General features: G+C 58.2%; 1 protein-coding gene across 1 annotated transcript; it reads left to right on the top strand.

The window, feature by feature from the left end:
* Positions 1-237: 237 nt before the first annotated feature.
* On the top strand, positions 238-18,783 carry CSK (C-terminal Src kinase). Its single transcript, XM_004758430.2, has 13 exons — positions 238-507; positions 13,741-13,820; positions 14,183-14,296; positions 14,415-14,527; positions 14,891-15,110; positions 15,886-15,979; positions 16,166-16,231; positions 16,319-16,418; positions 16,514-16,604; positions 17,048-17,121; positions 17,207-17,402; positions 17,527-17,613; positions 17,888-18,783. The coding sequence occupies exons 2-13, from the start codon at positions 13,806-13,808 to the stop codon at positions 18,068-18,070; spliced, it is 1,353 nt and encodes a 450-aa protein (XP_004758487.1). The 5' UTR covers positions 238-507; positions 13,741-13,805; the 3' UTR covers positions 18,071-18,783.
* Positions 18,784-21,131: the final 2,348 nt, after the last annotated feature.

Below are 21,131 nucleotides of genomic sequence, written 5' to 3'. Positions count from 1 at the left end.
GGCCTGCCGGGGTGGGGTCCGAGCGGGGCTACCGCCCCCCCCGCGCCGCCGTCGGGGCCGTCCCCCGGCCAGCCGTCCCTCCCGCCCCAGCCAGCCCTTAGTCGCCAGAGCCTCCGGGGCGTGGAGCGCGGGGAGCCTCCACGGCCCCCGATCCAGCGTCCGGGGCAGCCCCCGGCAGCCCGCGCGACGTTCCAAACTCGAACCTCGGTGGCGGCGTTCGGAAGCGGAACTCTGCCGGGGCCGCGCCGGCTACATTGTTTCCTCCCCCCGACTCCCTCCCGCCCCCCTTCCCCCGCCTTTCTTCCCTCCCCGACCCGGGCCGCGCGGCCATCCCCCTGCCTCTGTCTGGCCGTCCCTCCTCCCCCTCTTTTCGCACCAATACCTCTTTGTACCGCACCCCCCGGGGACCCCTGCGCCCCTCCCCTCCCCCCTGGCCGCATGGACCGTCCCGCAGGCCGCTGATGCTGCCCGCAGCGAGGTGGCCCGGACCGCAGTGCCCCGAGAGAGGTGAGTGCTTGGAGAGTCTGGAGGGGGTGGGCGTCTGAGTGCTTCCCGAGGGAGTGAGGGTGGAGGTCGCGCGTCCCGCTTCTATTGCTTCCGTTGCAGCTGCGGTCACGTCCACTCCCATCCCCCACCTCCCTTACCCCCCTCCTTCCCGGTTCGAATTCTCCCGGGAGTCACTGTCAGCCCGACTGGGAGGGGAGCTCACCAGGGAGGTGCTGCCCTGGGAGCCCCACGGACTTATCTCAGGCCACTCCGAGTCTGTCTGTCCGCCCTTTGCCTCCCCGTGTCAGGGCTGTGTGGAGCCTGGAGGGAGGGGGCAGCGTGGGTCAGGACCCTGGAGAATGGACACTTTGCCGTTCCCTGACTGTCCAGGCCCTCCCTGCAGGTCTTTTGGCCGCCTTGTTCTGAACCCTCCCTCATTCCCTCACCGAGGAGCCAGATGGCTCTTCTTAGGAAGCCCAGGGCCCACCACCTCCCTTGAACTTGGCCAGAGGTTGAGCCTCTACACCTCCCAAAAGACCAGGCCTAAGCCAAGGGACCTGTGACCCTTGGGTGGGGAAACTGGGCAGGGCGTCTATGTGGGTGGACATAACACTGGGCATTAGGACAATGCCCCCAGCTTCTGGCAGCCTGGTCATTTCATTCTCCCAGACTCCTCAGGGCCCAGGCCAGGTGTCAGGAAGAGGCGTGTCCAGCCACCAGAGCCTTGGAGCATAACTAGAGGTTCACCTCCCCTCCCATTTTGGGGACTAGTGTACTGAGGCTCAGGGGATGGAGTTGCTACCCCAGGTCTCTGGCAGAGTCAGGCTGTCTGTCCTTTCATTCTCTGCTCCACCGAGCTGGACTGCCGTGGGTGGAGGGAAATCAGGCAGGTACCTTCACCCACCAAGGACCCAGGCCCCCAGCTTGACCCAAGGGACCTTGTGGGGTGAACACGTGCTTCCCAAAGAGGGCTTCCGGGCCCAGCTCTGCCAAGGTCTGGGCTCAGGCAGCATCGGTACTACCCATGGGATTTCCCCTGGGTGCCCAAGGTGGGTCCCACCAGCAGGGGATGTGATGGGAAGGGGCGCCGTGTCTGGTGTGGCCCTGGCGCTCAGCTGAAACAGCCTGGTGGTCTGTCCTGCCCCAGGCCTCCCACACATGTGGCCCAGCTGGCCTAGGAACATGAATGGGATCCAGATGGGGAAGGTGAGAGCCCCGTTTCCACAGCCTTGGCACAGGAGTGTTGCCAGAGTGGGCACCATAGGGGCTCTTTTCCAAGCTCCCCACACTTGGGTGGTTCCAGTGTCTTTCGTGGTGGGGCCCTAACAAGAAGAGGGCAGAGGCAGCAGGAGGGAGGCTGAGAGTGTGGTGGTATCCTCTTGCTCCCTGGAGGTTAGGAGGTTCCCCAGAGGATGTTGAACTGTGTCTGGGCCTGCTTGGGGCCACTGGTAGTTTTGTCCTGCTCAAGACTCTGCCCTTGATGTAGAGTTTTTTTCCAGTTGCCCCGACATGGGTAGTGGAGGGGACCCAGATGTGGTGGGCCTGTGAGGCTCCCCACACCCAGCCCTAACTTCTTTCCAGCCTGGGGCCTGGGGTTGAGGCCCGAAGGTTGGGGGCTTTCCTACCGACTATGAGCTGTATGGAGACGAACCCTGGGTCCCCAGGCCTTTGTAAAAAAGGGTCTGGCTTCAGGTTAGCACAGTTGCAGAGATGTGTTTTTTATCTGGGGAGCTTGGTGTCTTCCTGCCTCTCGGAAGTGGCTTCGCTTCTCTCTGTGTTGGCTTCTGGGTGAGGAAGGACCAGATGATGGTCCCCAGGACCACTGCAGGGGGCACCGGACCTCAAGAGGCTGAGCCACTGTGGAGCAGCCCCGAGTACAGATGGGGGCTGAGGCCCAGGATTCACAGTGTGGGATGCAGCTGCCCGAGCAAACTGCCAGCTGGCCTCATAGGGCAGAACAGCCTGGGTCCAGTTCTGGCCTCTATCTTTTGAGGCATTTTGAAGCCTTGACATGTAGTCCCCAAAGAAAGAGGTGTTTGGTCCGAGGGTCTAGGAAAGAGAAGGTAGGGAGAGCCCTGCAGGTGCCTGAGGGACTGTTCTGTATCTGAAAGGCCATCCCATGGAAGATGTCCCAGAGGTCAGGGCTGGATCGGGGTGAGGGGGCAGTCAGATCCTAGGGAAGCAGATGTGAGCTCAGGAGAAAACTATGTACATATTACTTTCTTAATGCATAAAGTAGCAACACAGCACCACAGAAAACTTAGAAAACACCACAAGAATCACAATTTCTTCATCAGAGGAGCAACTGTTTGCATTTTGGAGTTCCCTCCCTGTCCTTTCCTGACATGTTTTTTCCTTCCTTGCTGTTGTCATTTGAATATGTGCACCATGACACCTTTTTTCTTTTCAGTTCTGTGTCTCTGGGCCTTTTCTCATGCTGCCACACAGGGTGTAACTTTGCCACTGGATTCCAGGCCTCCCCCAAGCCCCCTGACTAATTAGCTCGTTGTTCTACACCGCAGTGGGCGCTCCAGCTGGTGGGACCACAGGCCCCCAGAGCAGCCTGGGGTATGGCAAAGGGTGGGCAGCTCGGCACCCAGCCGATGTGGTCCTGAGCCCAGCGCCACCGTTAAGGCTGGTCACCTCAGAGATGGGGATCCTTTGTCATGGGGTGGCCATACACGGGGCAGAAGGCGATATGAGGAGTCCGAACGAACTAACCAAGGTACTAGAAGGTACCCAGCACCATCCCTAGCCTCGGGTAAGCACTTTGTAAGGAGAGATTGTTGTTGTTCACAGAGTACCCACTGCGGGCTCCCTCGGTGTGTGGGGACGACACCTGGGCCAGGGAGGACTAGTCTTGGTTCATGGAGCCCTTCGAAACCCTCTGTTCTTGAGGTACTGGACTACACCGGCCAGTGCCTGTCCCACCTCCTTGGCCTTCGCCCCCCATCAGCACGGCACTGGCTGGTCCAGGACTTGGACCTGACCCTCCCTGTCCGCCTTTGGTCTCCCGGCTCCAGAGCTGACTGGTTAAGGCCTCTCCTCTGAGAGCCTGCCTGCCTTCTTCCCCCTGCGAGCTAATGCTACTTCCTAGGCCACCCCAGATTTCCCTAGCAGAGCTGAAGGCCTACTTAGCTTGGGAAAACCACTACTTGGGCAATGAGCCCAGGCATCCTGAGCCCCAACCCAGGGATGGCATGCCAGCCTCATCTCCCTACCCTTTCCCAGTGGCGGGGGTAGGGCGGGGAAGGGAAGAAAACTGGTGGTGGTTGGGGATGGGGTGTCAGGGTTTCTGGCCTCCCAGATGGGAGTTGGAAGGGAGCATAGGTGCTCCACAAATCAGTGGGGAAGTCCTGTGTGTTAGCGGCCTCCTCTTCGCCAGGTGCTACCTGGTTCTGACCTGAGTGTGTACAGCTGTGACATCCCCTGCTTCCTCTTGCTGGGCTTCTGCGGAGACCAGAGTAACTGGGAGTGCCCTCCTGGAGCCATGCCTTGGGCAGTAGGAGGAAATCAGTCTCACCTTGGCACTCCTGGGCTTGAGAGACCATAGCCCCAGGTGACCTTAGGGTAATCCAGGACTAACCTAGGCAGGAGGTCCTCCGCCATGTGGCTCATTCAGTGCAGAGATCCCCCAGGCACCTGATCTCAGATTCTACCTGCTAGAGTTCGCCTGTGGAGTGTCTCCCTCCTCCCTGGTCTTGGTACAGGGGAAGTGGGCATTACAACTACCCTCCTGTCCCACAGCTTAGGCTGGGATGAGGTCACTGGGTGGGGTCCCCTCCAAGATGCTGGCCTGGCTGGGGCAAGCCCTTTGGGTGTTTCTTGGTCCCCCCGCCTTGGTTGGGGACAGGATGGGTGGAGGAGCAGGCTGCCCCCAACAGCGGGCAGGGAGCACTGCCTTCCTCCCTTCTCTCCTGTGGGTCCCTTCATTCAAGGGCTGGAAATAGAATCCGCTAAGTAATGATTAAAGTCAAATTCAGACCTAAAAATAAAGAGCTGGTAAAGGAAGAGCTAGTGTGCTCCCTGCGTGGCTGAGGGGAGAAGCGAGTAGGGCGAGGCTAGCTTCTCGGGAGAGGCCAAAGCCCGCTGGGGCATTAGGACTCCTCCACCGGTGGGGAGAGGGCATCTCTTTTATCCGGCACCAGTTGGGTAGTCTAGCCACACCAGGGAGAGAATCCCATTTTTCCCCTGGGGAGACTGAGGCCCAAAAGGGGGAAGTGTTTTGTCCAGCCACTGCCCAAGAGCTCTCTTTGGCAGGCACCCAGGGACCCGAGGGCCCCACGCAGCCCAGTTCGTCCTTTCTGCCTGTTCAGTTTCTCTTCCTGGTTTTGAGGTACTGTGATGAGAGGAGCTTCTCATCACACACCAGCTATGCACGCCTCGGGGGTGGCTGGGCCTCTGACCGCAGCTTCCCTCCGTCCCCCTGCCCCCCCCATCTCCGCCCCTTCCGTGATCAGGGCCCAGAGCTGCAGGAACAAGCAGAAGAGAGGCACCCCCCCACCCTGCCTATGCTGCTCTCTGCACAGTTGGAAGTTTTGTAGGGGTGAAAACCTGGGTGTCATCTGATGCCTGCCCACCCTGCCCTGGCTGCTGCTTCTCAGGGCTGCCCTGCCCCACCCCGGTCTCTGTGTTGGTTCTGGGCACCTGTGCTGGCGTCCTGTGCCGTAGGGAGACTGGAAGGGAAAAGGAAGGAGGAACCCTGAGAGCTCCCCTGCTTGCCAGCAGAGACCAGACTCAGAGAGGAGTCGGGGGAGCCTGTGGTTCAACTTCCTGTCATGGCTGGTGGGGAGCTCAGAAGCTGGGGGGGTCTGCGTAGGCTGGAGCAGCCAGGAGGGCTTCCTGGAGGGGAAAGGCCATGAAAATCAAAAAGTTTTGAGCTCCTTGCTTGGAATTTCTGCCTTCTCTAGAACCCTAGGTTGCTGGCTTCACTAGTAGCTAGATGGCCGTGAGCAAACTCTTGGTTTCTCCGTGCAAAGCAGAATATGGCACACGATTAAGGAGTGGGCGCACGAATGTAACCTCTGCTTCCCAGAGCAGGAGGGTCAAGCTCTAGGCAGATCTCTCTTCAGCTACCTGCTCTCACCTAGCTGCCCATTTTCAGAGGGTCATTTGTCCTGCGCAAGGAAAGGCTGGGGTTTTTCTCCTGACCAAGTTCAGACAGATCGGAGTTCAAATCTCTACTCTGCCCCCTTGGAAACTGGACAACCTGTCAGCCTGGTTCCTCCTGAGTCAAACAGCGATCAACAGTAAAACCTCACAGGGATTTTTGAGGATTAAGTAAATAACACAGGGTTGGGCCATTGGGCCGTCATCCCCGTGCTTTCATTCCCATGGTCTTGTGCCCATTTCATTTCATTTTCATCACCCATCCTGCCAGGGGAAGGTGTTGATGATCTCCTTCTCCATCAGGTGTGTAGCAAGACTATAAGTCCTTTGTGTTGGGCCCCCATAGTTTTATCTTTTGAGCTATGTGTTTTGTGGGTCACAGTCCTGAGACAGACCAAGAATCTGGGGGCCAAAGTTCTAGGCAGTTCCTGAGCCTCTGGGCCTCAGCCCCCCACCAGTAATGTGCATGGGAGACTTCAGGATAAAGCACAAGGACACTCATGATTAAGTGGCTGTTGGAAGTCAGCACTGAGAGGCTGTATGTAAATGTAGGCAAATGGCCATGCAAAGCCTGCAGCCTGTGCTGGGGGACAGGGGGACAGAGGCCTGTGTGAGGGCCCTGGGGAAGGCCCGAGTCCCTGCTGCCCAGTGCATGTAGGTAATTAGGCTCCTGTGCGGTAATTAGAAACCTTTCTGGGCCAGAAGTGTCAGCCTCACACCGCAGCAGTGCCCGGGGGAGGCGGCTTCCCATTAGCCTTCTCTCACGCCAGCCCCCATCTCTCCCAAACCACTAGAGGGGATTTCCGGTCCCAGGAGTCACTGGGGGCAGGAAAAAGGCAGTGAGTTGCTATAATTTCATTTCAAACATTTTTTAGCCATTAAGTCACCCCTACCCATAGGGCAGGGGTCCTGAAGACTGAGGGAGGCCTAGGTTAGTGGGGAGGGAGGGCAAGCAACACACCCAGGAGCCAAAGCAGGGCCATCCTTCCAGCCCTTTCCTTACCCCCAGGGACATTTGGGGTCTTGCGTGCCAGACTGCAGTACCTGACCCTGAGACACGTGTGCAGTGGGTATGCTGAGCGCTCTGGGCCGCCTTCCTGGGTCAGCGGGCCCCTCCAGCCCCACAGCCTCACGGTGTGGTGTGTGGCCTGGGCCTCATGGTGCCCTTAGCTTGAGTGTCCTTTGCAGAACCAGAGGTGGGGCTGATCTTACTGCTGCCAAACCAGCCCAACTGCTGGGAGCCCCGCCCTCCTCAGGTGCTCCGCTGCCCTATCTGAGGGGCGTGCCTGAATCTGGAAGCTCAGTTTTGCTTGTTATCTGTTCTGTGACCTGTCAGAACTTCCGGGCTGGTCAGAACCTTGGTGCACCCCCACGGTGAACTGCCTTCTGCCAACATTAACTCTTCCATACCACAGTTTGGGTAGCTTAATCCTGGCCTAGTCTAGCACCTGCTCCACGCCCTCCCCCCTGCAATTGCTTCCACTGAAATCCTCCCAGTTCCAGCTCCCCTCCCCTTCTTCCTGGAAGCTTTCCCAGATTGCCCCTGTCTCTTCTGTCAGTGGGGACTCCAAGTACCCCTGGCCATGACTGGCTGTCTGGTAGCCAGGAGGACAGAAGTAAGGCAACATTTTGGTGGTGGCCTTAGGCTGGGCCCACAGGGGAGATAGATGAGTGGGGTTCCTAGAGCCCCCTGGGGTCTCATGGGTCCTTTCCTCCTTTCCATCCTGGCTCACCTAGCAGGGGCTCTACCAGTGAGGCTCCAGGAACCTGGCTCGAAGAATAAGGTAGAGTGAACCTGCTTGTTGCTCTGGCAGCTGCCCCTGCCCCCAGACTCTCCAGCTGGGTCCTGTGGCAGAACCAAAGTCTCTGGGGGCCACGGCCTGAGTTCCCCCCCAGGTCTCTTGTGTACTTCCCTTTTCAGTGGATATTTTTAGCTGGGTGTAAACAGTTACTGAAGGCTCCCACGCCCCACTGGGCAGTGGAGTTTTGGTGAAAGAGGCAGGGCAGGAGACCCTTGACCTGCCCCAGCTTCTGGTACATGCTAGGCCGTGGTGGTCCATGGCTGCCCCCAGGGCAGGGCAAGAGCAGCCTGGGAGTTTTTGGGCTCCCAGTACTCCTCTCTTCCCCCCTCCCTGCCAGCCCGGGCTACCAAGAAAGGCCTGCCTGAGGCTGCAGCCACTGACCTCAGTGCTTGGGCACAAAGCCCAGCCTGTTCCCAGGACCCCAGCACAAGGGCTGCTGGGAGCAGAGTTTGGGGCAGGAAGTCAGAGTGAAGCGCTGACTTCACAGAGTTCCAAAGCCCCTGTCCCCTGGTCCTTGGCGGGTGTGCCGACAGCTGCTGTCCCTTTGGGGTTAAATATAGTCCCGGCAGTTAGGGGACCTTGGTGTGGCATGGCCTAGCTTCCTCCTTTCCTTTGTTGGTTCATTCATTCATTCGGTACTCATTTACTGAGCAGCCACTCTGGGTTCAGCCCATGCTGGGGACATGAGTCAGCTCCCAGCCTTCCCCCCGCAGAGCTCCCAGGCCAGGATCAGTGAGGTTCTCACCAGAGCTCAGGGATGTGTGAGAGGCTGTGGAGGCCTGGAGCCGCGAGCACAGCTGGGGAACCAAGGAAGGCTCTTGGCAGGGGGGTGGGGTTCAAAAAGTGGTTTATTTTCAATCTTATTTTTAGGGAGAGGTTAGTAATAGATACATGCGGTTTTCGAAAAAAGAGAAAAAAAAGTCCAAAAGGACAAAATAGCAAATACACAGTGAAAAGTAATTTTCCCTTAAACTTGACTCCCCCCACTTCCCAGCCCAGAGACAACTCGTGTTGCCAATTTCCTGGCTTTCAAGGATAATCCGTGTGTATTTGAGTTTAGGGATGATTTGTATGTCCCCTGCACCGTGTCTTTTTTCACAGCCTCGTATTCGTAGTATTTAAACCTACTAAAAAGCCAAACTAGGGCGCCTGGCCAGCACTGTGGGTGGAGCCCGCGACTCTTGATCTTGGGGTCGTGAGCTTGAGCCACGTCTGGTGTAGAGATTACCAAAAAGATTAATAATAATAGGGGCACCTGAGTGGCACAGTTGGTTGAGCGGCGGACTCTTGATTTCCATCGCGGCTATGAGATCAAGCCCCTCTTCCGGCTCTGTGTTCCACGGGTAATCTGCCTGTCCCTCTCCCTGTCCCCGCACTTGTATGTGCCCTCTCACGTGGTCTCTGAAATAAAGAAATAAAATCTTTAAAAATAATGACAATTATCATAAAAAGCTGAAATAGTCATATAAGGAGTACCCACACATCCTTCACGCATATTCACCCGATCTTAACATTTGGCCGCATTTGGTTACCTCTTTTATATACGTACATGTGTAATCATGGGGCTTGGCACTGGTTCGTTTGAGTGTCAGTTACAGCCATCTATCTTTCATTTCCAAGTCCTTTAGCATGCACTGCTTACATAATCGGAGTACCGGGATCACGCTTAAGAAAATTGCTGTTAAAATTCCCTAATATTACCTAACATTTCCATTTTTCCAACTGTCATCCACTGATTTTTATAGCTACTATTTTTCTCCCTCTGAGCCAGAATCCAATTCAGGATCATTCATTGAATCTCGTTGTCCTGTTGCCTTCGCCCTTTTTTCCAGCTTTATGGAGCTGTAACTGACTTACGGTATTGTGTGAGGTTAAGATTTACAGCAAGGGGAACTGATGTATGTGTGTTGCTAAACAGTTACCTCAGTGGGCTTGGTCAACACCTGCTCACCTCCAGTAAATTCCATTTTGTTGTTGTGTCCTGTGTCCTGTTTCATCAAGAACATTCTCTAGCCCCTATTCATTAGTTTTGTCTTTTCTTTAAAGATTTTATTTTTCATTTGTCAGAGACAGAGCATAAGCAGGGGGAGCAGCAGGTAGAGAGAGAGGGAGAAACAGGCTCCCTGCTGAACAGGGAGCCCGATGTGGGACTCGATCCCAGGACCCTGCCATCATGACCTGAGCTGAAGGCAGAGGCTTAACCCACTGAACCACCCAGGTGTCCCCTTTGTTTTGTCTCTCAAGACACTAACTTGGAAAGTCCCGGCCAGTTGTTGAGTCTGTGCCTGATGGCATCTTCCTGGTTTTAGTCAGGTTGACGGGCTCTGCGGGAATCCTACCCCGAAATCCTAGCAGGAGGCACTTGGCGTCATTTCTTTAATCATGGGTGATGCTTAATTCGGTTGCACGGTTAACAGTATATCTGCCAGGCCTGCCTGTTGTGCAGGGGCTGCTGCTTTCTGAGTAATCCTGAGTGTCCCTGTCTTGTTCCCCCCAGAAGCTTTTTCTTAAGCGACTTCAACTGGCTTTTTGCAGTTTCCACTTGCTTCACCGTCTGGTGCACTGTGCTCTCAGCCCCTAAAGGTCTGTTCAGGCTCCGTCACCACCAGAACTGTCATTCCCTCTTAGGGGTAGCTGGCTGTCTTTTCACTTGGTCCCTCACTGATGGACATAAAGATCATCTCCCAGTCTCTTGCTGCCACAGACAAGGATTTTGTAGGCACACGTGAAACAGAAGCAGTTCCTCAGGTGCGCCCGGGAGGTTGAGAGGAGGAAGGAAGTTCCTTGGGGTAGAGAAGAGGGAGCGAGTGGAGAGGTATGGCCAGGCAGGGAGGTAGGAATAGCAGGCGGGACACAGGTCTGGCTGAGGTGTTGGAGAGCCAGCCAGCAAGTCCCAGAAGAGTCAAGTGACTTTCCCAAGGTCATATACACACAGGAAATTGGTGGCAGGTCCAGAAACAGGACTGAGAGTCCCCCAGTCCCAGAACAGTGTTCCTGTACTGCCTCCCCAAAGTGGCCTGAAAGGCACACAGAACCCTTGTGTGCCAGGCCCAGGCAGGCTTAGAGGCCTAGGTTTGCTGCAGCCCCTCCCAGCCATTCTGGCTCTTCTCTCTGACCCTGGCCCCCTGCCGCGGGAGGGAGATTGCTAAGCTGCCCCGGGCTCAGGCTTCGGCTCCAGACTTCACCAGGGAAGAGCTGTCAGGGCCCACGTCTTGCACTCGGCATTTTCGCGCAAAGGCAGGTCTCGCTCCTGGTGCAGGAGATGTCTTGCACTCGGCATTTTCGCGCAAAGGCAGGTCTCGCTCCTGGTGCAGGAGATGCCCACTCCAGTCTCCTGAGGTGGCCCTGATTGCTGCAGGGTTTTCACCAACACATTGTACAGATGAGAAATCAGGTCCTAAAGTTTTAGCCAGCAGAAAAAAGGGGAAGGACCAGCTCCTTCCCCTGCTTTCCAAATCTATGGTTGCAGCCCCCTGAGAAACCCCCCTAGCACCACTGCAGCCGGCCTTGTCCCTCCTCTGGGCCCTGCTTCTCTCCTCCCCTGTGCTCTCCCAGGCCCACAGCAGCTCCTGGGGTGTGGTGCAGGGGGCCTTGGGGCATCTGACACCTGAGCAGGGCAGGGCGCTTGCTTAAGGTTTAAACCTCAGGCAAGGCCACCTTGCCTCCTTGACCTTGCTCAGGGTCCTTGTCGGTAAAATGAGGTAAGAGTAGCCTCCGTCTTACAGGATTTGATGAGCTGTAGTGTGCTAGGGACCGGGCCTTGCACAGAATAGTGCTCAGAAAACAGGGCCTATTATTATTTGTATTATTATCATCAAGTCAGTGGGGAGGCGGCCGCTGCAGCTGCAGGCTGGGAAGGGAGTGTTTGCAAACTGACAGCCAGGAGGATGACTAAGGGTGCCCTGCCCTCCCTGGTGGTGCAGTGGTGGTGAGTCTGGGGATGGAGGAGTGGGGGAGACATGGGGATGTGGAAAGCTAGCAGAGCCCCTGTTCAGAAGGGCCTGAAGATCAGGGACCCAACCAGCCCTCATTCGGGAACCCTCATTTGGGTTCTGGGCTGTCCACCCCTAACTAGCTATAGGACTTTACCCAAGCTGTTCAACCTTGTGAGCCTCAGTTTCTACTTCTATAAAATGGGGGTAAGAAGAGCTCACAGCTCACCACAGTTTGTGGACCACAAGAGCCCAGCGGGTGGTTCCTGTCCCCAACTCAGTCATGTGAATGTGTGTTTGGGGTTGGGGGGGGTGGGGAGGCATATCTGCTCAGCCTTGTTGGGCTCCAGTCTCCCTGTGCAGACAGCAGAGATCCATGGGCTGGCCTCTGGGGACAAAAAGCACTGTGTATCCTGGGAGGAAGGGTCGCCTTTTTGTCTGCTGGGGGCAGGGGTTATGTCAAGCCCTGCGCCAGACCTTTTCAGTCCAGGGGTCTTGTTCTGCTCTGTCCATAGCCTGCGTGCATGCGGGGCCTGTCCCTCCCTGCCTGTCAGGGTGAGGGATCTGAGGCTCAGAAGGGTTGAGTCATTCTTCCGAGTTGCAAACTCAACAGAGCCAGGTCTGCCTGACCAGAAGCAGGAGCAAGGCCTGGAAGGGGTGCTGGTTCTCCCCAGCCTCTGCTCTCCTCAGCCACATGCTTCTCTGCCAAGGCCCTGGGAGCAGAATGTGATTCCTCACTTAGGCGTTTGAAGCCCCTACTGACCTGCAGGGTTGATGCCAGGCAGGCCACCCACCACCACCACCAAACTAGCCCCCGCTAGCAGACTGCCAGTATGCCTGGATGGTCGGGGTGTGCTTGCCAATCCCTCCCGTGGGCTCACAGCCGGGCCCTTTTCTCTCAGTGGTCCCTGTCTACCTGACCCCTTGCTCTGCTGTCACCCCAGACCGGGGCCACCTTTTCTGCTTGTCTCCTGTCCCTAAGCTCTCCATTCTTCAGGGCTCAGTTCTGGGGCTCCCTCCTCCAAGAAGCCCGCCAAAGCCCTGCGGTCCTTATTCACCTCACACGCCCGGGCACATGCGCTCAAGCGTTGCCTCCCCCTACCTGGCCTGGAGGAGGTGGCATTGCAGCCTGGCCTTAGACCTTGTCCATCCTGTCGGATGAGCCTGGGAATGGGACTCTTGGAGGTTTCCTCCTGACATACTGCAACCGTGGAGGAATCGGCAGCCTGTCTGAGCCTCAGCCGCCTCAGTCTCCTGTGTGGCAGCAGAGAGCAGGAGCCCCAGGCCCGCTGCTTCCTGAGACAGGAGCTGGGGCTCGGGGCTGGAGGAAGATGGCCGTGCTGGAGGGGCACCAGGCTAGGGCCACAGAGTATGTGCATGCGGGACAGTGTGGCTGCTGCTTTTGGAGTGTGGCTGGGCTGGAGGCTTCTTGGAGGGGCTCCGCTTTACTGGAGTAAACCTACAGTCCCAAAAGTGCCCCCATCATAAGGATGCAGCTCAGTGAGATACCACAAGGGAAACTCACCCCTCTTCTGGTGGCACTAGCCTTCCCGAGGGCAGTTGCCATCCCACACCGTGGACTTGGCCAGATTTTGAACTTTATGCAGTATAAATGGGATTTCACTGCCTGTGTTCTTCTGACCGGCTTCTTAGTTAATACCACTCGGGAAATTCGTCATCGTGGTTTCATTACTCAGAGTGTTGGTGTTTGCCACTGAGCAGAGTACCGCTCTGTGAAGCTGCACGGTTTGGCAGCTGACCCCCAATGAGCAACTGGGCCGCCCCCAGTGCGAGGCTGGCAACAGATTGTGCTGCGTGTGCTCTCATGCCCATGGCACTGGACACCTGCCCTGTGTCCGCTTGGGTGTGTACCTAGCAGTGGGGTGACTGGGCTGTGAGGTCGGCATACCTTCGACTTCAGACATATTTCCCAGTCACGTTTTTACAGGCAGCAGAACTCAGAGGCTCACAGAGAACAAGTGATTTTCCCAAGTCACATTGCACCTTCCCCAGCTTCACAGAGCTGCCTCGAGCTCCCTTCCCCCGCAGACCACACAGCTCACATCCGGACCTAGGGCTGGGAGAGGGGTCAGGTGGCACTGGTGCTGCCCCCCCCCCCCCCGAGCTTCCTTTGCCTCTGTTGGCCAGTCGGTCGGGCTGGAAGCCTCCATGGGCCTAGGGTTGGGGACCCCTCTGTCCCTGGCACGCTGTGGCCTTCATGCTCCTGCCTCTCCCTATCCAGCGCTCTCAGGCTGCTGAGGCTGGAAGAGAGGATGGATGGCCCTTGCCCAAGTCCCAGCTCTGGAGGTCTTTGGTGCTTGTTCACATCTCTGCGGGGAAGGAATGGAAGCCCAGTGATTGGGTGGGGCCAGCTCCTCACCCCCTCCCTGGTCTTTCCCTTCTCCCTGCAGCTCTCATGGTACCAAGTGGCAGGGTGGCCTTCCTGTGACACGGGGAAGCCAGATCTTCTGAGAAGATGTCAGCAATCCAGGTACCACAGGGGTAGGGGTCTAGGGCAGTTGAGTGTCCCCCCACCTCTGGAGGGGTGCTGAGTGGAAGAGAGAGAATGAGGGCTTGCTCAATCTGTTCCCCTTGGCCCAACCCTGACTTTCAACAAAGGAAAATTCAGGGGGCGCTATTAGACCCAGGGTTCTCAAGATGGGAGTAAAGATCTGGGGGTGGTGGGGGAATATCAGCTGGAAGGCACCCAGAGTTCTTGGGGGTAGGGGTGGGGAGTGCCTCTCTTTGGCTCACAAAGGCAGGCCAAGAGACTCTAACCTTGAGCGTGGGTGGGCAAGTGGGTGGAGATAGCCTCCGGGCTGCCTCCACCTGCCCACCTGTCCTATCCTGCAGGCCGCCTGGCCTTCCGGTACAGAGTGCATTGCCAAATACAACTTCCATGGCACTGCTGAGCAGGATCTTCCCTTCTGCAAAGGAGACGTGCTCACCATTGTGGCGGTCACCAAGGTAATGGGGGGGCCTCACATGGCCACACCTTGTCTGGCCTCCAGGCGTTCCTGCTGGGTCCGGTCTCCCCTGCAGGTGACGGTGGGCCTGAGAGTGTGTCCGGGCTCCCTCTCCCCAGGACCCAAACTGGTACAAAGCCAAGAACAAGGTGGGCCGTGAGGGCATCATCCCAGCCAACTACGTCCAGAAGCGGGAGGGCGTGAAGGCTGGCACCAAGCTCAGCCTCATGCCGTGAGTACTGCCCAGGAGCGGTCGGGGTCTGAGATGTGGGGAGGGAGGAGTAAGGGAAGCCCTGATTCCCCCTAGAGGAGTCAGGGAAACAGAGAGGCCGGAGTAGGAGTGGGAATGTGTGAAGACTTCGAGATAAGGGGAAGGGCATGGGTGCTTGACCTCAGAGGTAGGGGGTGGGCCTGGGAGGACCAGAGGAGGAAGTGTGGGAAGCAGGAGATGAGGGCCTCCTATGCCTGGCTGAGCCGTTGGGGGCTGTGGTGAGGGGCGGGGCAGAGGGAGCACCTTGGAGAGTGGAGCCTGGAGGACGCATGTGGGGGCTGGTGACCTCGAGCCGCTGTGAGCCATGATCTGGCCTCCCCCCAGCTGGTTCCACGGCAAGATCACACGGGAGCAGGCAGAGCGGCTTCTGTGCCCGCCGGAGACAGGCCTGTTCCTGGTGCGGGAGAGCACCAACTACCCCGGGGACTACACGCTGTGCGTGAGCTGTGATGGCAAGGTGGAGCACTACCGCATCATGTACCACGCCAGCAAGCTCAGCATCGACGAGGAGGTGTACTTCGAGAACCTCATGCAGCTGGTCGAGGTGAGCCTGGCCAGCCTTCCGGTTCCGTCCCACCTCTCCTGGCCCCTGGGAGCCTGTGTGTCCTCTGCCTTGACAAAGCTCCTGCTCCGTGCCAGGATTGCCCTCTGACCGCCCACAGTGCTGCCATAGGGAGAGTGGCACTGTCTCCATGTCACAGCCTAGGAGACAAGTTCAAAGCAGTGCAGGGATCTGCCTCAGGTCACACAGCTATAAATCAGCGGTGCCAGGACTAGAAGCTGAAACTGGCCAATCCCAGGGCTAGGCTTCCTTCCAGGCCTACAGAACTCCATGCCTGTCCTCCTGAGTTGCACCCTGATGGCCCCAGGCTCCTGCACCCGTACCGATCTGCCCACATGGTCCTGCATCTCCCAAGGCCAGTGCTGCCAGCCCTGTTGAGGCCATATCAGGCTTCCAGAAGCCCCAGTGGCCCCCCAGATGCCTCCTGCTGCTGGGGAGGGTCCCGGGCACATCTGTACTGAGCTAGGGCTTGCCTTCTGCCTCAGGATGCTGATGAGGCCCGAGGCCCGGAGTAGTAGCAACAGCCCCGTGTCTGTCCAGCATCTGGATGTGACTGGGAAATGGGTCACCAATCTGAGTCTGGGGCCTCCCGAATCCTTCCCCTGGCTGGAAGTGAGAAGCCCTCCTCCCAACACAAAGCGACTCCAGGCTGGGTGGGCTCGGCCTCCACCGCCCTCTGGCGGTTAGAGACGGGCAGTGCATGGGAGTGGCTGGTGGCCCTCATGGCTGGCCCTCAGTGCCTGCCCTGCCCTCGCAGCACTACACCTCAGACGCAGACGGACTCTGTACGCGGCTCATCAAGCCAAAGGTCATGGAGGGCACCGTGGCAGCCCAGGATGAGTTCTTCCGCAGTGAGTGCCATCCCCGCCCCCAGTCCTCACTTGACTCCCCGCCTCCTCCCACCCAGGCTCCCTGGCACTGCCCCCATCCCAGAGGCTCTGGAGACCTCCAGGGAGCGCCACACAAACGGTCCAGGCTGTGACCGCTGTGAGCTCTGCTCTGGCTTCACCCCTCACTGACACCCCCTCCCCCTCCAGGCGGCTGGGCACTGAACATGAAGGATCTGAAGCTGCTGCAGACCATTGGGAAGGGGGAGTTTGGAGGTGAGCGGGAGGGGGTGGCAGCGTTGGGGGGGCTGGGCAAGGGCCTATGGAGAGTTCTGGGAACAAGCTCCAGCCCTCCTTCCCCAGATGTGATGCTAGGTGATTACCGAGGGAACAAAGTCGCTGTCAAGTGCATTAAAAATGACGCCACTGCCCAGGCCTTCCTGGCTGAAGCCTCTGTCATGACGTGAGCCGGGGCCAAGGGTGGGTGCGGAGGTCACCCCGGGACAGGGAGGAGATAGGGAGGCTCAGCAGGCTCTGACCACCTGCCTCCTGCCCCAGGCAACTTAGGCATAGCAACCTGGTACAGCTTCTGGGCGTGATCCTGGAGGAGAAAGGCGGGCTCTACATCGTCACTGAGTACATGGCCAAGGTATGCACCTGCCCGGAGGGCCCGCCCCCATTCTGGAGCTGAGCACCTGGGCCTTCCAGCTGTCCCAAACCCCTCACTGTCCTCGGGCCCCTGCTCCCTCAGGCCCCTCTCTCTCTGAAGTCAGCTTTTGTCCTGACTTGTCATTTATTCCGTGTGACAAATTGGGTAGCTTGCCAAGCCTCAGTTTCCTCATCTGTGAAATGGAGATAGTATCAGAGTTCCTCTGAGAGATTTATGAGTTTTAAGGGCGAATGCATGAAAACCGCTGAGTGTGGTAGCCGGCTCATAGAACCTGGTACCCATTCAGCACTGAGTCCCGGCCTCTCTGCTCCTCCCCCTGCTCGTATCGCCCTCATGTGTTCACCCAGCCCTGCCCATGATTCCAGAGGGCTGGAGGGCCAGTCTGACCTGGGGGGCCGCTTGGTCTGTCTGTCCTGCCCCAGGGGAGCCTGGTGGACTACCTGCGGTCGAGGGGTCGGTCGGTGCTGGGCGGAGACTGTCTCCTCAAGTTCTCACTGTGAGTGACGCAGCACCCACTGGGGGGGACCCTGGCCTGCTGCGGGGGCCCTGTCTGAGGGGACACGTGTCCGGCTCTCTCCCAGAGATGTCTGTGAGGCCATGGAGTACCTGGAGGGCAACAACTTCGTGCATCGGGATCTGGCTGCCCGCAACGTGCTGGTGTCAGAGGACAACGTGGCCAAGGTCAGCGACTTCGGCCTCACCAAGGAGGCCTCCAGCACGCAGGACACAGGCAAGCTGCCAGTCAAGTGGACAGCCCCAGAGGCCCTCAGAGAGAAGGTGAAACGGGCCTGTCCCCAGAGCCTGAGGAGTGGGAGGTAGGGGTCCTGGGTTCCCCACCCCCCACCCCCACCACCTCCCAAACTCCCAGGATCTGACACTTCTTCTTCCACCCATGTGGCAGAAATTCTCCACCAAGTCTGACGTGTGGAGTTTCGGAATCCTTCTCTGGGAAATCTACTCCTTTGGGCGAGTGCCTTATCCAAGAATTGTAAGTCGAGTACTGGGGCTGGGTCATGGCCAGGGCCGGGGCATGGCTGGGGCTGACGGGGAGGCTTTTGGAGCAAGGAGGAAGGGGTGGGCCAGAGAGGCAGCCTTTCTGGGCCCTGCCTTCCATTCTTAGCCACAGAGCAGCCCTCAGGACTTTCCAGGAGCCTCCCGGGCCTGGCTCTGAGGCTTGGGTCTGAAGGGGATCCCTGAAGCTGAGTCGAGGTCCACTGGGGAGTCACTCCCTGCACAGACTGACCCCACCCGCCTGCCCGCAGCCTCTGAAGGATGTTGTCCCTCGGGTGGAGAAGGGCTACAAGATGGACGCCCCCGACGGCTGCCCGCCTGCAGTCTACGAGGTCATGAAGAACTGCTGGCATCTGGATGCCGCCACGCGGCCTTCCTTCCTGCAGCTGCGGGAGCAGCTCGAGCACATCAAAACCCACGAGCTGCACCTGTGACCTCTGGCCCCCTTACCCCCCGCACCCCCTGACCCAGGTCGGGGACCTGCAGGGACTGAACCTGGAGAGATTGTGGACCTGGTGCCCCCACTTGCTGGGCCCAAGCCTGAACTGAGCCCAGCAGGCCAGTGGGCCTCTTTCCTCTGCCCCAGCCTGCGCCCCCTCTGGCCCCCCAGAGACCCCGCCTAGGCCTGGCACCTTTTCTCATGGACCCACCCAAGGGGCTTCGGGAGCCCCACCAAAGGGCCAAGAAGGGAGGAGGCTGGGGAGCGTGAGGCAGATGCCTTCTGCCATGGTCAGGCTTCTCCTGGCCTCCCATCTCTCGCCTTCTTAGAGTTTTATTCCTTTCCTTTTTTGAGATTTTTTTCCCGTGTGTTTATTTTTTATTATTTTTCAAGATAAGGAGAAAGAAAGTACCCAGCAAATGGGCATTTTACAAGAAGTACGAATCTTATTTTTCCTGTCCTGCCCAGGGATTGGGGAGACCAGGCCCCTCTCTAGGGACCCATCACCCCAGCCTTGTTCCCCATTCCGTGTTCTGTGTCCCGTGTCGCCTCGGTCGCCCCGTGTTTGCGCTTGACCATGTCGCACTGTTTGCATGCGCCCGAGGCAGACGTCTGTCAGGGGCTTGGAGTTCATTCGTGTGCCGCTGCCGCCCACCCACCTGCCTTGTGAGATGGAACCGTAATAAACCACTCCATGAGGACACCGCTGCCCAGCCTCGGCGCTTCCTCCGCCGAGCCTGCCTGTCCCGCCCGGCCCCCTGTCCCTGTGCCATCTTGTCCATCCCCCTGTCTCTGTGAGTGGGGCTGTGCTTGCCCTGGGAGTGGAGGGAGGGGCGTGGGGAGCACGGCCGGGAGATGTAGCCGCCGCTTTGTGTCAGCTGCACGAGCGAGTGTCCTGTGTCTGCCGTGGGGGAGCCCTCATCACCAACCCTCCCCCACCGTCCTGTTGTGGCCCGGGCTGGGCCCCGGGGCCATCCTGAACTTGGGACCCCGTCCACAGGGTCCTGTGTGTGGGGCCTAGCTGCCTCCCCTGCCCTGTTGCTCTAGCTAACAGCACAAGGAGGGCTGGAGCCAAGGATGGGCAAGGCAGCCAGGCCCGGCCAGATGGAAGCAGGGCGCCCCGGTTGGAGGCAAGATAAATGTCTCATGCCTCAGAAGGTGCTGCCCATAGAGAGGGAGGGGAAGATTCTGAGCTGCTGGCAGTTCTCACGGTTCACCCCAGATGTAAGAGCACCGCCACCTCCCAGCGCATGCCCAGCCTTGTGCCTGAGGATACAGAGGTGGAGACCTTCCCCACCGCACCTCGGGGGCCACAGATGGAGAATGAGGACCAGCCTTGGCATGTTCTCCCCTCACTCAGGTTGTCCAGGGTCGGTGGTCAGTGTAGAAGCTGTAAAGAATTGGGGAGGCTCATTTCTTTCACAGAGACAGCACTGGTGGTGTGGGGAGGGTGGGCAAGGGGGTCCCCTTGTCCGGTTGTGGCTTTGACCCAGTCCCAACCAACAGGCCCTGAAGTCCAGGGAGGTCTGAACTTCGCTGTGTGTCTCGTGTCTGTGCCTCAGCCCCCTGCAGCCCAGCTGCTGGTGTTGGCCCCAACCCCCTCAGCCCAGAGCAAAAGCCTCCTTGCCTCCCCCAGTCCATCCTGTCTGCACATCGCCAGCCTCGTTTTCCAAGACCAGACCATTCATTCAATAGGAGTTACTTGAATAGCTGCTTTGTGCCAGGACTGGGGCTCAACAGCGAAACAGACCTTGTGGAGTTTCCAGTCAGGAGGAGTCACACGGACAACTACAAATTGAGAAGTGCTATGGAAAAAACGTGATGTGGGAATGGGATCTTGTCTGTAGGTCAGGGAGGGCTTCCTGTAAGAGGCAGCATGTAAGCTGAGATCAGGGTAAACAGGAGGTGTGGGGGTTGGGTAGCAGCATTCCAGGAAGAGATGCTGGGACTGGAGGGAGGCAGCTCGATCCAGGGTCTCTGGAAACATGGTGAAGCTACACAGGGAGACTTGAGGTGGAGAGGGGAGGCCAGAGGAAGGGTTGGCTTTTGTCACCCTTAGAACCATGGGGTGCCAGTAGCAGGTTCTGAGCAGGAAGGAACAATCACCTGGGCTGCTGATGGAGAAGTTCCAGGGAGCACAGGGAAGACTGACAAGTGCAGGAGGGGATGGCGGGAGTGGACAGCCTCCAGAGGGACAGGAGAAGCAGCTGAGTGAGCTTACCAGTGGCTTCATGTCATAGGTGAAAAGGGGCCAGCCAGCAGGTCCTTTCTTCCCAGAGGACCGGAGCTTGCCCCTGGGTAGCCACAAGGAGGCCGCTGGGGACTTTAGCCAAACCTGAGTTTGTGGGGCTGCAGATTCCAAGCCTGGCTAGGCAGTGAGTGATGCGGGAGGGTCACCAATCTTGGGGGACTGAGCTGTAAGAAGAGGAAAGAGGATGAGTTAGGGGATTTGAAGGCAGCAGAGGCGTGAGCAGGGCGTGAACAGGAAGAACGTTTATCTGCAGGCGGAGCCTACATGCGGAGGGGACAAAAAACAGGTGCGGGCATGGCAGTGATTGAAGGGGGAGCCTTCCTTAGAGTGGGAGGGGTGGCTGACGCCTGCCAGAGCACAGAGGGTGGGCCTGCAGTGGGAGCCAGCTCCCAGGGAGGGAGCCACAGGTAGCACCGTGGTGATGGTCATGGTCAGCCCTGGGGAGGGTGGCAGGGAGCTCTGATTCAGAGTTTGCTGACATGTATGGTGGGCTCGCCATGGCCAGTGTCAAACCACCAGCCTGACTTTGCTGGCGGGGCATTTTGAAAACTGGCCTGGGTTCAGAGCCCTGCAACAGTGTGTGGCCGTAGAATCGGAACAAAGAACAAGTGGGGGCAGGTGGACTGGGACCCGTGGGTCTGCAGCCCAGATAGCCAGGTGCTTCCCGTCTTTCCACCCAGTGGCACTCGAGTCTGCCCCATTCCTTCCTTGCATTCTCTCACTTGGCCTATGGCATTTCTGTTCCCTCCTTCCTTTTCTCTCATCTTTCTGCCATGTGCTGGCTGCTGGCTTAGCATAGACAAGG

The sequence above is a fragment of the Mustela putorius genome, unplaced genomic scaffold (genome assembly GCF_011764305.1).
Source record: "Mustela putorius furo isolate JIRA1106 unplaced genomic scaffold, ASM1176430v1.1 tig00003972_pilon_pilon_pilon, whole genome shotgun sequence".
Lineage (NCBI taxonomy): Eukaryota > Metazoa > Chordata > Mammalia > Carnivora > Mustelidae > Mustela > Mustela putorius.
The sequence above is the reverse complement of the archived record's forward strand: the minus strand, read 5'-3'. Positions and strand labels throughout refer to the sequence as shown.

What these genes read in the sequence shown, in the direction of transcription:
- CSK (XM_004758430.2), top strand. An exon ending in TGGGAAGGGGGAGTTTGGAG is followed by an intron (nt 16,232 to 16,318) that starts GTGAGCGGGAGG and finishes CTCCTTCCCCAG; the next exon opens with ATGTGATGCTAGGTGATTAC. An exon ending in TCACTGAGTACATGGCCAAG is followed by an intron (nt 16,605 to 17,047) that starts GTATGCACCTGC and finishes GTCCTGCCCCAG; the next exon opens with GGGAGCCTGGTGGACTACCT.